At 40.9% G+C, this 12,883-nt stretch overlaps 1 protein-coding gene across 1 annotated transcript; it reads left to right on the top strand.

Annotated features, from left to right (window-relative positions):
- The first annotated feature begins 2,289 nt into the window (after positions 1-2,289).
- Positions 2,290-12,554, top strand: AREG (amphiregulin). Its single transcript, XM_025922366.2, has 6 exons — positions 2,290-2,677; positions 3,683-3,928; positions 6,530-6,731; positions 7,697-7,852; positions 10,422-10,521; positions 12,296-12,554. The coding sequence occupies exons 1-5, from the start codon at positions 2,617-2,619 to the stop codon at positions 10,513-10,515; spliced, it is 759 nt and encodes a 252-aa protein (XP_025778151.2). The 5' UTR covers positions 2,290-2,616; the 3' UTR covers positions 10,516-10,521; positions 12,296-12,554.
- Positions 12,555-12,883: the final 329 nt, after the last annotated feature.

Raw genomic sequence — 12,883 nt, 5'->3', positions numbered from 1 at the left:
GGTTAGAGTTAATGAGAAGTAGGTACAAAGTTCATGGGCTTGAAAATACTGAAGATTATTTCACTTCCTCTGTGAGTAGCTCCATTTATAAGAGTCACTTGGTTCTTCAATGTGGTTAATAGAATGTACCTATCATAATGCCAAGGCTAATAATAATAGTTGCCATGTATTGAGCACTCCGCATTTGCCAGGTTTTGTGTTGCTTGCATAGGTTATCTTATCTCATTTGATCTGCTTAACAGCAGATCGGTAGCTTTATTTCTATTTTCAGATGAGGAACCCGAGTCTTTCAAATATTAGGTGGTTTAGTTTGTGGTGGAATTTGTACATGATTACCCAACTGGTGTGGATTTACAGCTCATACTAAGCACTAGCAATCTGCCCCTATAATTCTATGTTCCATCCCATACCAAGGGAAATCGTCACCCTCCACATTTCCAGTTGTAAAAAGACTAAGCAATTTCCGGTGTAAAGAACTCACTTCCCTTCAAAGTGAACCATTTCTGATGACGCATGCACACAACTTGCCTTCCTCTCACTTGAGAAGAAAGAGTAAGGTAAAGGGAACAATGGGACCAGAACAAAAGCGAAGCCTGAGAGGAGAGCAGCGCCACAGTCTGAACTCTAAACAAAATCCCTGCCATCTTTTGAAATCTGCGGGCAAGGCTGTGAATCTGTCTGAATCAGAATCTTCTCCTCCAGCCACAAAGATGACGGTGCAAGTCCCTGCTTCACCCTGGGATGGGCAGTGCCGTCTTCCTGGTCTTTTTTTTCCATTTTGGGGCATACTGTGTCAGAGGTGTTCTTTCCATTTAAGCTTTCTGCTGGTAAGGACATTAAGCGGGGGAGCAAAACTAAACTGCATCCTTGTTTTCCATGGCAGTCCAAATCCTTCTTATCATCTGACATAACAGAATTACTTTTCCGGCCCGCACTACACTGAGCTTCTGGAGAGCAGGGAACGGTGATCAGTTAATCGCTCTCTTTACTGCCTCCACCCCACCCCACCCCCCCACATAAAAAAATAAAACAAGCAGATGACAACAAATATACTCTCAGCAAATGTTGACTTGAAGGGAAGGCATGAGTCACGACTGTTTATTTCATCCTGCTAAATGTATGGTATTATTTAGCCCACGACCTCCATATGCCATTAAAAAGTAACTAGCTTTACAAAAGTTTCCCAGAATTAGGATAGATGTACTGTGATCCACACTCCAAAAAGGGCTGTTGCACTGGAAGAGATACGTATCTTTAAGACAAGGAACCAGTTAGAGAGAGGGAGAATGATGCTTTCTTTTTTTTCTTCAAGTCAAGGAAAATCCAGTTCTGGAGCTGTGTCTCCATCAAAGTTAGTCGAATTGAGCAGCAACCATCCTCTTCATTTTTCCTTCTTGTTGGGATTAACTGCCCTACCAGACTCTAACTGGGCTTCCTCAAAGCCGGTGGTTTTATCCCGGGATTTGTGGTGCACAGACTTGCGCACCCCCTTCATTTAAACGTCAATACCCTCCCAGCAGGGGTTATTCCTTAGGACCAAGTATTGTTCTTCCCAGAAGCTCTCTTTCCAAAGATCGGTTTACTCCAAATTCCTTTATCAGAGTGGAGAGAGATTTTAGAGTCAGAGGACCTTAAATCCATCTGGTTTCTGCCATAACCAGGGGTGTCAAGTCCTCCTTGTAAAACAGGGAAAAATGATTCTTAACCAGCAAGGTTACTGACTGAGACGGTGCAGGTCATCTTTTAAGCGGTTATAGTTCGGCAATGATAGATGGTCAATAAATCCTCATTTTGATAAGGACCTTGGGACACAGACAAATGGGAGGAGAGACGATTTGAAATTCTGGCCGCTTTCCAGCAGTGGGGAAGAAAGGGCTCGCGGTCCGGATAAGGGCCCATCATAAATAAAGCCGCTCCTCATTAGGGGGCGCTCTCTCTAGCCGTTTCACGAACTTCATAATCCCTGTTAAAGGACATCAGCCTCTCCTTGCTAAGTCACTCTTGGTCTTAAAGTACTTCTACATCTTAATAGGGAACTCTTCTAATCAATCCCTGTCACTTGTAGTATTAAGACCAACCAAAGTCTACACGGAGGTTCTTCAGGTGGTTTGAGAAAGTGGGACTTTTGACTGTCAGCTACCAGCTCTCCAACTCTACTCCCACCGTCGAATGTGGAGCGGGCGTGTTCTCAGCTCGCAGCTAGGGTTTAATTTCCATTTCCTCCCGGTGGCTCTCCACGCTCCGGGGAGGTGGGGCGCCTGCCATCCGCGTGTGGTTTTGGGGTAGTAACCTCTTGTGGCGCAGCCGCCCTCCTCCACCCACAGCGGAGGCCGTGACGTCACGGGCCTGGCCCGGGTCCCCGCCCGGCCTATAAAGCCGCAGGTGCGCGCCGCGCCTCCGGAATGTTCGGACACCTTTTGCCCACGCCCGAGTCGGAACCGAGGGATCCCGGAGGCGAGCTGTAGGCGCTCGTCCAGCGCCCGAGCCCGGCCGGGCGGCGAGCACGGCCGCACACTCCCTCCTGTCCGCTCTCTCTTCCGCCACCTCCTGTTCCAGCCGCGACTCCCGGCCGAGTTGCCCCAGAGACCGCGACGCCGCCGCCGCGCCGAGGGACCAATGAGAGCCCCGCTGCTGTCGCCGGCGCCCGTGGTGCTGTCGCTCCTGATCCTGGGCTCAGGTGAGGGCATCCCGGCTCCGAACTGCCGGCCTGCGCTTCTCCCACGGCGGGAGGTGTCCACGGCAGCGCCCTCCCCAAGGTTACTGCCGGGGAGGAGGAGAAACGCGGGCAGGTGCCTCTGACGTCCCAGGTCAGGAAGAGGGTGCCGGAGAGTTCCCGAATTTTTTACTTTAGTCCAGCTGGAGGAGACCTCAGAGATCCTGTGCTCCAAATTCTGCCTTTTATAGAAAAAGAAACCGAGTCCAGAAAGGTGAAGCGATTTCCGCAGATCTTAGAGTAGTTAAGTCCTGGACGTGGAGCGCTGACTCCTGCCTAAAATCTCCATCTCCTCTGTCTAGTGATTGTACCTTTACCTTCCTAGAGGCCCTCCCAGGGAGAAGTAAAAGCACCGCCCTGTTGCTCCTTTAGTGAGACCTATAAGATAAACCAGGGGCCTGAAACTTTAGGCCCCCAAATCTCACCTGGGCCCCCCCCAGGTTCTTCCCTAGGTAGGAACAAGAATAATGAAACAATGACAGGAAGAGTCCTTACTATCAAATAACATTTATGTTGTTTTACAGTTATGTATGTCACCTTTTTAAAAATATGAACACGTGTTAAGAGAGTCTGATATTTATATCTAGAACCCATCCGTTCAAATGGGTCATTCTAGCAAACACAAACGCATTTGGCGTGTGAAGTGATGGGACTCTACAGACATTACCTGTTCAGTAATTAGACGAACTTGCCTATTTGGCAGCATTATTTGGTGTGGAAGGTGATGGAGACCGTCTGTGGAAAAGAAAACCTCGATGAAAGCAGCTCTGTAAATTGGAGCAGCTGAGTTTGCTTGTTGGCAGAATGTGAAGATGCTTTCATAAGTGACTCAATCCCAAACAATAGCACATGTGCAATAACAGCTTTGATATCAGAAGATAAACATTTCTCCTGAACCCAGCTGACTGGTGAGAAAGGCACTCACTCTGCTCTACCTTTTCTTTTCGCCCGTTGTTCTTTCTCCCACAGCCCATTATGCTGCTGGATCAGCTGCCAACGACACCTCCTCTGGGAAAGGGGAACCATTTTCTGGGGGCCACAGTGCCGATGGATTTGAGGTTACCCCAAGAAATGGGTCCTCCGGAAGGGAGATTTCCCCTGTGAGTGAAACGCCTTCTAGTAGGGAACTGTCCTCGGGGATCGACTATGATTATGCAGAAGAGTATGATAACGAACCACAAATATCTGGCTATATTGTAGATGATTCAGTCCGAGGTGAGTGGAGGATAAGGCGAAAACATAGCCTAGAAGATGTGTGTGTGTATGGGCAAAGCTGCTTCAAAAGAAGAGCCATTCCCTGGCTCTCGGAGTGGTTTTCTTGCGTGTACATGTGCTGCATATGCCTTGGGGAAGCTACCACCGGAGATGGAAAGAGCTGTGTGTGGGTACATCTGATATGTCTGGAGCTCTAAAAATGGTCAATGTCCATTAAGTCTACTTTACAAGTAGGAATTGTTAGCATTTTACAAAGATGGTAACTGGAGAAGGTGGTTTTGCCCAAGCTTCCACGGCCAGCAAGCAGTTGAGCCAGGATGAGAACTCCAGTGTTTGATGGTGATCCGATGCTCTTTCCCATTGGGCCACACAGCCTCCATGCTGAGAGACAGACATAGACATCAACCAGTCGTCAGCTTCTGTGTCTACTCCCCATACAAAAATTCCCTAAACACCTGCATTTTAACACAAATAAGGGAACAGAACAAAGTAGTGGGGAAGGACTTTAGTGGGGTTGGACTTTAGCTTTTAAGTACCCCAGGTGTTGAAAAACAAGTGTTTCTAAAACATGACAAGAATAATAATATAACCTTCTGGAAATATTAAAGAACAACTATGCATGGATTTCAAATTGCCAAAAATCATGATTTAGCCCCAGATTCCATGTGTTAGTTAAATAATAGTGACCCATAGTTTTGTTCCCTTTTGCTGTTATCTGATCTTTAAAAAAGAGCATCTGCTTAAAATGAGAGTACCAAAGTACCAGGTTAAGTATTGTTCATTACCCTCATATTACTTTGGAGTTTCAGGACAGTTGAGGTCATCACTAAATCTAAATATCCTAGAGACATCCAATATGGAGGCAGAACATAATGCCCCGTCTCTCCTGACCTTAGTTTCCCTGACTTCTCCCCCTCTGTCTGCCTTGCAGACCTGGTGAAGGGACAGCAGGTGATATACCACAGGGAGAGTGACTGGGTTAAGCAACAAGTGGAAAAAGCTTTAGGGAACACCCGACTTTACTGCTTGTTCAATAACTTGTGCTTTTATGTGAGGTGGGGAAGAGGTTCATTTATATTTCTTTTTGGAAGGATAAGAGGAGAAACTGTTCTCTTAAAGATGTTTCAAGTCGTTAATGTTTCAAACGGCCAAATAAACTGTTAGCAGTGAAACTGACTAGTGCCTTGTGAAATACAGGGAAACTGATGGGTGAGCTCCTTTGAAAGGCTGTTGAACCCCTGGGGTTGCTGTCTGTTGCAGCACTTCAGCGTGGTGACGATTTGTCTCTGTCTACAATTTGCAATGTATCTGATAACATGCAGTAATACTCATTTAAAGTGTTTTCTTTTAGAGGACTTATTCTAATTTGTGTTGCTTATTTATCACCAAATTTTCAATATAAAAATTGCATAACCGGTTAAGCATTGCTCCTAATTTGACTATTATTAATGTCATAATAACCTGCTAAAATCCTCATGATATTTATTTGTCGCTTCCTTGATCACAGGGTTCTATCTCTGATACCCTTCCCTATATTTCTAATGTTTTCTATTTAATGGGACATTGTGCAGGACCATTATGACTAATGGTATTATGACATTATGGTATCTTCCTCTTTTCACTGGGCTCTGTTTGCTAAATACTTGCTTAGATAAGCCTATTCAGGTACTAGTATAACAAAACACAGAGCTCCAACATGAACACTCCTCCCTCCCATATTTAGTATGTGGGAAAACTATGCCTTGTATAGCAATAACACTGAACGAATGTTTCTGTAGATCAAAAGAGTTAAGATGACTGACTCTCAGAAGTATCAGGTTCAAATATTTCTAGATTCCTATTTTTCGAATAGATTGACCACAGAAATGAGCCCCATGGAATGAATAATTATAATCTGTCGTAATCTGGGAGTTGGAGAAAATTGATTAATTCTAATATATAATTCTCCGTTTTTTCCATCTTCAAGTAATACACAGTAATTCCCAACTATGATAATGAGCACAAGACCGAGATGCATATATAAAATCAATAGATACACTAAAGCACCAGTTTAGTCCGTAACCTTGACCTATCCAAGAGAAAACATAGGACAGGGGGGAATGACAGGTTTTGATACCCCAGCATTGTCATTCTCTAGCTGCATGTCCCAGGGCATATAACTTGTCTTCATTCAACTTCAGTTTCCTCATCTATAGCATCTGGATAACAATACACTCAACCGTGATCTGAGTTTAATCAAATTAATGCTCCTTAACAAGAACTTGGTATGTATAAGAAATTCAAGAAATGTGCAAGATATTTCCTCATTTTTTTTAGACAGGTACATACTATTAACAATAGTAATAATACTGGTACAAATAAATTCAAAATATGTTTCTAAGCTTATAAAATAACAAGGAGGTTCAGATTTTCAAGCGCCACACCATTCAGATATTCTCTTTAACCAGTTATTATATATGAATTTGGGTTAAATAATGAGAAAAATAGGGTTATCATGCCCATGAGCTCTCACTGCTAGGACTTCTTTCTCCATGTCTCCAAAATGATATGCAAGATGAAGAGAGACTGCTGTCAATAAATCGTATGTATTTTTTTTTTCAGTTGAACAGGTAGTTAAGCCCATGAAAAACAAGACAGAAAGTGAAAAGACTTCAGATAAACCCAAAAGAAAGAAAAAAGGAGGCAAAAATGGAAAAAATAGAAAAAACAGAAAGAAGAAAAATCCGTGTGATGCAGAATTCCAAAATTTCTGTATTCATGGAGAATGCAAATATATAGAGAACCTGGGAGCAGTAACATGCAAGTAAGTTTTCCTAAATTAAAAAGAAATCTATTTATAACACTAGGTCTGAAACTCCTAGATGCAGAAAACCATTTATTTCTCTAGTGTCAAGGGTCTGCAAACATTTTCTTTTCTTTTTTTTTTTTAATGTTTATTTATTTTTGACAGAGATAGAGAGAGAGACAGAGCATGAGTGGGGGAGGGGCAGAGAGAGAGGGAGACACAGAATCCGAAGCAGGCTCCAGGCTCCGAGCTGTCAGCACAGAGCCCGATGTGAGGCTCGAACCCACGAACTGCGAGATCATGTCCTGAGCTGAAGTCGGATGCTCAACCGACTGAGGCACCCAGGTGCCCCCGTGAACTTTTTCTTAAAGGACCAGGCTGGCAAATAATTTAGGCTTCTTTGGTCGAGGTTATGTATGTACTTCCAACTAAAATGTAACCATTTAAAAATGTAAAATCATTTTAAAGTGTAATAACCATCCTTGGCTTACACACTGTAAAAAAAAACCTGACGAATGGCCAGATTTGATCCACTGGCTACAGTTTGCTGACCCCCGGTTTTATAATATATGAAACAAACCATGTAAAAATATACCAAAGGTTTGCAAAATTTTTTTTTTAAAAAAAAGGACCTAAAGGTACTCTTCACATAATGCTCTATACTCCCTCCTCTCAAAAGCTACTGACACATTAAATGATAGTGGTATGTATTAGCTGCATCACAAGTGACAGAACTCATCAGGTGGTCATACAAGGAGCACAAAGAATGAAAAGGTGTGTCTTCTTGGAATATCACACCCAAACTAATCTCAACTTGTTCTTACACTAATAGATCTTTGGCTTGAATGCATTCTGTCTCCTGATTTTGAAATACAAATAGATGGCATGGATTTTTTTTTTTTTTTTGATGTTACAATTAAATGCTAAAATAAAGAGAATGCTTTCAGTTATTGTTATAATTTTTGGATGTGGGTTGTTTCCAGATGTCATCACGATTACTTTGGTGAACGGTGTGGGGAAAAGTCCATGAAGACTCACAGCATGGTTGACAGTGATTTATCAAAAATCGCTTTAGCCGCCATAGCTGCCTTTGTGTCTGCCGTGAGCTTCACAGCGATTGCTGTGGTTATCACAATCCAGTAAGTACGGCATAACTTAAAGATTCCTAATAAAATAATGCCGGGTTGGTTTATTTTCAGTATGCTGTCACAAAGTACTGTATCCCATTTTAGATGAATTATTCTATTGGTGACATGTGATCCTTGGTCATAGCTTTACACTTCACTGACAAAGATCATAGAATTAGGTCAAAATATATATTACTTCGGCCACCATTGAAACTTCATATGTAAAGCTATTTTTCAAAAAGCTTAGAAGTATTTTGAACTTAAAAGCAGATGGTTGTGTTTCATGTCTTGTTTCCACTCATGGCTACTTCCTAATCTCAGACTGTTGATAGCCACTGTGAATATCTTTAAGCTTAAGGAAGCTTCCCAGAGTCTAATGAAAGCCTGGTTCTGGTTCACAGTAGGTTGTCAGAGATCCTGCTTTGGCACGAAAACTCACAAAGAGCTTCAAACCAGGAGCCCAGAAAAGATACATCTGTTTCTGTTAAAACGCAGAATTTGGAGTTAGAAATGTCCTAGCACGGTACTGATTTACATAGAACGTGCGCCTATTTGTAATTGTTAAAGGTAATATGGGAACTCAATTATGAAAGAAGAAAGAGGGAAAGAAAGAAGGAGAAAGAAAGGAAGAAAGAGAAAGAGAAGAAAGAAAGGAAAGAAAGAAAAATTTCCTCCAGAGGGGCAGGGCGTAGGAAGCAGGGACAATTCTGTTACTGTTCTACTCCTGCAGTATCTGCCCTGTGCTCATAATAACATCATCACACTTCATGACCAACGAATGTTAGAAGTAGACTGTTCCTGGTAGTAGGCACTGGTGGGTATGTCAAAATGGCATTGTCTGTCAAACAGAAGTCAGTGACTTAAGGAAGTTGGGGGAGGGCGTGAATGGCTCTATAATGACTCATGTGCTACTAGAGCTTGGGAAAAGCAATAGACTCATTATTCTAATTTTAGGCCTTGGTAAATTACTTTAACAACTGGACTGTGTGCATGATCTACCACTCCTGCCATTCAGGAAACAAGGAGTTATCTTCTGCCATTGTTTACTATTATTTAAGATGCAGATTAGATAATGACAAAAAGACACATAAAAAAAACTGTTTTATGATGCACATAGAGTTTGATGTGTGATTTCATTTTGTTTTGCACACCCTGGAAATTATTTTGATCTGTTAGCACCTCAAGCCAGATATGCAAACGTGTTCAGGAAAAATATTCTCAGACGAATCATTATTGTTTGACATAGAAGGATAGAAGGGAAAAAATAGCCAGATAGGAAAGATGTTCTGAAATAATTATTTAAACTTGGATCGTTCAGGTTGAAATATTTAATAATCCTTTGGAAAAGTGTGGAAAGACTTTTGTCACGTTGGCACTCCTAAAACCAAGCAGTGACTTTTCTCCTTTTCTCCCATATTCTTGTGTTTGGAACATATAGCAAACACTAGCCCAAGCCACATTTTGCTGTTTTTCCATAGTTGAATTTTTTTCCCAAACATCACGTCAAAGTTTTTGTGATTTTAGTAGGAACATTTAGTGGGTGGACTAAAGACCTACCAAAAATAGAATTTCTTGTACAGCACCAAGACTGTTTTAAACAATTGAATTTTAACAGAAAGTAACAATAAATAAAACTAAAAGGAAGTATTTATTATATTTAGAAATCAAGAGAACCCAACTTGTTTGGAAAAACTCTAACCATTTCAATTAGTTTGTATAAGTGTAAAGTCCTTTCGTGGTAAAACTACACCATCTTTTTCCTCCTCCAGTTAACACATGGCAACTGTGCTAAGTGTTGATGAAAAAAGAATGAGATCTTGCCATTCGAAACAACGTGAATGGACTTAGGGGTATAATGCTGAGTGAAAGTCAGACAAAGACAAATTGATTTCACAAAGAAAGACAAAATCATTTCACTTACGTGCGGAATCTGAAAAACCAAACAAATGAATAAACAAACAAAAAGCAGAAATAGACCCATAAATACAGACAGCAAACTGGTGGTTGCCAGAGGGGAAGGAGTGGGGACATGGGCAAAATGGGTGAAGGGGAGTGGGAGATACAGGCTTGCAGCTATGGGATGAATAAGTCATGGGAATGAAAGGCACAGTATAGGGAATATAGTCCCTATTGTAATAGTGTTGCATGGTGACAGATGGTAGCTACAATTGTGGGGAGACTAGCATAATGTATAGACTTGTCGAATCATTATGTTATACCTCTGAAACTAACCTGATATCATGTGTCAGCCATTAAAAAAACAAAACAAAACAAAACAAAACAAAACAAAACAAAACACATACAACGTGTTCCATGCCTTTTGAAAGTTTGTGTCTCAGGGCATATCTACTTAAATCCCAGTACTCTGGGAATATGTTTATATAAAGTCACCATGAACATCCCCTTAAAAAGAACAGTTATAAAATATTCTAGAGCTGGGTTTAAGTTTTGGTTTGGTGTGGAATACAGTGTAATGGTCCATGAGGACTCGCAGAAAGGAACTCCCTGTACTCACGAAAACCCCAGTCAATACGGAGATGAATAGAACTTTGATGACCATAGAATATCTTGTTCTCTGAAGGCTTCGAAAACGATACTTCAGGGAATATGAAGGAGAAGCTGAAGAACGAAAGAAACTTCGTCAAGAAAATGGAAATGTACATGCCATAGCATAACGGAAGGTAATGAATGGTACAGGTTTGGGTTTTAAAAATCATATCCTATAATTTTGAAAAATACAGCATTTGTTATCTCAAGAAAAGTGAGGAAAGTAAGTGTCCTCAATTATGGATACACTGTGAACATTGGCTACATGAAAGCCTTAGTTTTTGAGCATGAGATAGGTTCAATAGTGAGAAAAGACTATGTCCTAGTATCATAACAGATGTAAAGATGAGGTAGACACAGATCCTCTTTTCAACGCAGTTAGTGTTTAGTAGATAGAATATAGTGTAAGGAACCAGAATGCTAGGGCCAGTAAATTATGTCATATGAAAGGAATATGAAGAGTTTCCAGCGAAGGAGAGAAAGTGCCATGGGATGTGTGTAGGGAGCAGGACAGGACGCTATATGTAGGCATTGGAAGTGAGCCTCTAAAGACTGATGAGATTGGGACAAGCAATTATGAAGGGAGAGGAAGATTCATACTGTGAGATGGACGAGGTCACCTGAGAAACTTGTGAAAAATGGCCTAATTCAGATGGGTGTTGGAGAGAAGGTTGGAATGATAGGTTGAACTCATATGGTGGAGAGCCAAGGCAGGGTGCGTGACCACAAACATGAGACAGTGGCGGGAACAGGATGAATATCCTTTTAAAGAAAGGAAGTCAGAAGGGGGCAGAGGGTACAAATTTGAAATATACCTTGGTTAAGATATATTATAGTTCTTGTTTATAAGTTGTTGTGGTTTTTTTTTTGTTTTTTTTTTTTTTTTTTGGAAAGAGGCAGAGTTTAGCATGTTGTAGGAAAGGTAAGGAGCTATAGAGAGGAATGTTTTATTAATAGCTAAAGTGGACAGCTGAGGAAGCAAACTTCCAGAGAAAGAGCAGGCGAAGAGATCAAGGACACATTTAAAATTGGTCAGAAGGAAGGACTCCATTTCCTCAGACATTCAGGAAGGATGTCACATCCTTAAACCATCGATACTCAACCTTCATGGGCTTAAGAATCACTTGAGATGCCATTTAGATGTGCATATTCCTAAACCAAAGCCTAAATCTACTAAATCCAGTATTTCCCTTTCTAGTGAACACTGCAGATGCATGGAGAAGCACTGTTTCGCATTGGTTAAGCACAAGTATTATGTTCTGAGCCTATTACCGAATTAGTATGCTAGCTCAGTAACTCATGAAGTGGCTGATTATCTATGCCAACCAAGGCTGTATTCAGTACTTAGCGCAGCAGAATTTATTATTGTGTTGGTCTTAAGCTAAGACCACCAACATGAATAAAGGGAGCTTTTTGGTCCTTTAGTGCAACTGAGATCTCTCAAAGGAGGTCTGAAATGATTTTTGGAAAAGGAATATGCTGGCCTGGCACGTAGTGGCAGCTATTAACTGGTAGCTACTGTTATTATGCCCTTGGTACTAATTATCCCAAATTAACTGTATATCACAAATATACTATGCCACTTCATCTTTCTTTTTAATTATGTCCACTGCACAGATTTGGTTAGGAAAACTAATTCCCATGAGTGTTGTTGTTTTTCATCAAGCAGAATTTGATGAAACAGGCTTCAGTGTATGTAATCCTCCACCTAAGTGGGCCCATAACCAAAGCAGGTGTGAAAGAGGAATTCAAGTCCAAGTGATAGTCTGTCTCTGCAAAGCTCTTAGCATTTTTCACAACACATTCTAAATGGACAGAAATTCTGATTCCTGATTTTTTTTGGGTGTTTTCTTAAAGCCCTAATGAAATAGAGCTTCTCTCTAATATTTTATTGTATTTTTGAAACAGGGTATCGGATCGGAGTCACTGCCAAGTCACAACCACGAGTGATGAGCTGGCTCCTCTTTTCGGTGGATCATAAGAAAACAGAACCTTTTCGTTCTGATGGTTTTAAACTTTCAATTGCCACTTTTTATGCTAAGTCTTATTTCTGTACATAAAGATGCATGGAGATAAAAAGTATTTTTTCAAGTTGTAAATAATTTATTTAATATTTAATGGAAGTGTATTTATTTTACAGCTTATTAAACTTTTTTAAGCAAAGAGATTGAGAGTTTGAATATTAGTTTTGAGACTGCAAGGCTGTAGGGTATTTTTCTAACACTTAGGCGATCATTTCGAAAGCTCCTTCCGTTGTAACCTTCAAAACTTACTTCTTTTCTTAGAAAGCACTCTTCATGGAAAAATTAACTAGAGTCATTTAGTCCTCCTACAAATACTAATATCTTAAACCAGCCTTTCTTATTCTGTGTAGAACTTACTCCAAGTCCTGGTCATTTAAAAACTTATAAAATCAACATGTAGTCCTCCCTCTCTGTCACAGTAGACACAGATATTAGAAAAGAAAGAAAATCCACTGCCCAACCATGATCATCA

This window comes from Puma concolor, chromosome B1 (assembly GCF_028749965.1).
Source record: "Puma concolor isolate L17-30 chromosome B1, mPumCon1.1.hap2, whole genome shotgun sequence".
Classification (NCBI taxonomy): domain Eukaryota; kingdom Metazoa; phylum Chordata; class Mammalia; order Carnivora; family Felidae; genus Puma; species Puma concolor.
The sequence above is the reverse complement of the archived record's forward strand: the minus strand, read 5'-3'. Positions and strand labels throughout refer to the sequence as shown.

What these genes read in the sequence shown, in the direction of transcription:
- AREG (XM_025922366.2), top strand. Translation starts at nt 2,617, where the DNA reads ATGAGAGCCCCGCTGCTGTCGCCGGCGCCCGTGGTGCTGTCGCTCCTG. An exon ending in GCTCCTGATCCTGGGCTCAG is followed by an intron (nt 2,678 to 3,682) that starts GTGAGGGCATCC and finishes TTTCTCCCACAG; the next exon opens with CCCATTATGCTGCTGGATCA. An exon ending in TGTAGATGATTCAGTCCGAG is followed by an intron (nt 3,929 to 6,529) that starts GTGAGTGGAGGA and finishes TTTTTTTTTCAG; the next exon opens with TTGAACAGGTAGTTAAGCCC.